At 38.9% G+C, this 2,500-nt stretch overlaps 1 protein-coding gene across 1 annotated transcript in view; it reads left to right on the top strand.

Annotated features, from left to right (window-relative positions):
- Positions 1-2,500, top strand: part of LOC140925850 (collagen triple helix repeat-containing protein 1-like) — a gene marked incomplete at its 5' end in the record, with an annotated part of 6,582 nt that overhangs the window by 2,782 nt on the left and 1,300 nt on the right. The window contains one exon of the mRNA XM_073375698.1: positions 58-315. Within this exon, the coding sequence (XP_073231799.1) occupies positions 58-315 (258 nt within the window). The remainder of the gene's footprint in view (positions 1-57; positions 316-2,500) is intronic.

Below are 2,500 nucleotides of genomic sequence, written 5' to 3'. Positions count from 1 at the left end.
TTTTTTACTTAACTATATCTACATGTAAATCCGTTTTTCGCTTTTTTCCATGAGCAGTGTGACAATTCATGCACCGTAACATGCCCGATTCAAGGTCCGGCTGGTCCTCCAGGAACGCCGGAAACACCTGGAGTACCGGGTGTTCCCTCTTCCCAGGGAATTCCCGGGCGTGACGGAAGAGATGGCATAAAAGGCGATGTAGGTCCCTCGGGTCAGAAAGGGGAACGTGGTGACGAAGGACTCAAAAGGAGATGGAAGCAATGTGTCTGGAATTTGGATACATCTGGTGATGGAAAGGATAAGGGGAAAATTCACGTAAGTTCTCACACTTGTTGCTGAATGTCGGTCCCTTTTTATACCATGATATTTTTCTGATGACAGCATCTTTTAACCCTACTGCCATTGAGCTTTTAATTACGTGACAGTGCATATTTATGTTCGCCATGCATCTTCATTATTCAGGTTCACTTATACTGGCATGATGCGTGCGATGATGTTCGTTTGCTGCAATTTGCACCTAATAGTAATACAAAACCATGAAAAATGTTTTACTTTACAGCCCCAACCTTTTAATTCGCTTTATTGGGGCCGATGTTAAAAATTCGGACGTTTTGAATGAGCAATCGACCTTTCTCAACAAGCCATTAAATAAATATCAACGAATGAAACCAAGCAGCGGGACCTTAAATATGAAGCAATTTCTACGGGTAAAGTTATTCCTTTTCGGCCTGAGAATAGACGATAGTCGTATTCCCCGACGGCCCTGGGACGAGAGACTTTACGGCATGATTGCGAGGCTAAAGAGGGGAACTTTTTGGCAAAAAACACAAAAAAACATTGGTTAGTCGCGGCTGGATCGCTGCAAAACGATAGAAATCAGCAAAAAACTGCAAGATTTAAAAGCTGAAACTTTACGGGTAAGTTAAAAGGATATCTGTTTCAAAAAACAAAACTTTGGGAAGAGCTGGTCGTCCTAACAGCAAAATTTAAAAAGCCACGAAGCAAAAAGAAGAAACAAGAAGTAATCAAGAAAATGGTATATTGTGTCAAAATGTCAATACTCGAATCCTTTTTATATAATTTTATTCTTATTATTCTTCTTTTTCACTAGTGTGTATCTGTAGTGTGGAGTTTAAACTGCTCAGTATTATCGTCTGTACCAAACTCATTGTTCAACTGCGTGAAGGTTTTTGTACTCCCGCACAGTTGTTATCGAAGATAATGTAACTTAAATTTAAAAATAAACTTTACCGAGTCATCTTTGTTCAAACCGGATTAACTTCCTTAAAATGCACATGGACTGTGTGCAGAACGCTAAGCCCCGTCCTGATAAGTAATTATCCACTGAATGAGTCGTTTGGTTTACTTCAAATACACAAGATTTTGCATCCGCTCTGTTAGAAAATTTCAACTGCAACTAGGTGTGATAACATCACTGTTAACTTTATCGCAAGCTTTCGATAATCAGGTCTATTTGAATAAAAGGTATTCATCAAAATGTTTAAAGGACACTGAAAATTTCAATAAAATAGCTTCGGGGAGTTTTAGAACATCTCTGTTTATATTACATGTAAATTATGAACTCGGTCACCAAGCACTCTTCTCATCAATGTAATTATGGTTAGGATGGCTGTTTTTCTTAGTAATAATGAGCAGATCTTCCTTTTGTTGTTTGAAATAATGATCTCTCAAGTATTTAAGCCCTTAGGAACTTTACAATGTTAAAAATTTTCCTTAAATTCGGCAAACTCAGCCGCAGTTTTCTCATATTTGTTTGTCCTCTCGGCGAGAATTCCCCGCATGAGCCTCGCATTCATGATCAAGGCCTACTCGTCCCAGGACTGTCGGAGTATACGAATACTGTCTATTGGGCGCGAGATGGGCTGAAGGTTGTGATGGTTTTTATGCCGTTATGTATTTAATAAGTAGTTATGTATTAAGGTATTTATGTATTTTCTTTTATTGACTTTCCTCTTGCTAAGATATTGAGATAGTTTAGCTTAGCTTACGGCTTTACCGTAAATTCAGTTTCCCAACTTGCACCCTTTTTTGCTGTTACTTATTATGACCTCGAATAAGCTAATAATTAGCACCATCATCATGATTGCGATCGTCATCAGTATAATCTAGAATGATCCTCTCTTGTCAAGAAACAACTATAATGAGACCCCGCCTTGACGGCCACCTCGGTAATACGGTCACCTATTGATACGGCCAACGGCCACGTTTTTTAAAAATCCGAAACAATAGACAATTTCATCCCGTTAATACGGCCACTCGTTAGAAATCTAGAAAATTAAAATGCCCGTTACATGTCAATTTCATTGACCCCAGTAACCTGGGACTATTCTTGTATTGTTTTTTGACTACAGTCAGTGGCGCCCACTTATTTTTAGACCAAACTGAGGCCCAAAGGTCTAGATCCGCCACTGACAGTACACTTGAAATGCATTTGTGGCGGCTTATTAAAAGCCGATTTTTAAATTGCTCTATGTACTGA

This window comes from Porites lutea, chromosome 2 (genome assembly GCF_958299795.1).
Source record: "Porites lutea chromosome 2, jaPorLute2.1, whole genome shotgun sequence".
NCBI lineage: Eukaryota > Metazoa > Cnidaria > Anthozoa > Scleractinia > Poritidae > Porites > Porites lutea.
Note: the sequence above shows the minus strand (reverse complement) of the source record. Positions and strands in the feature narration are given on the sequence as shown.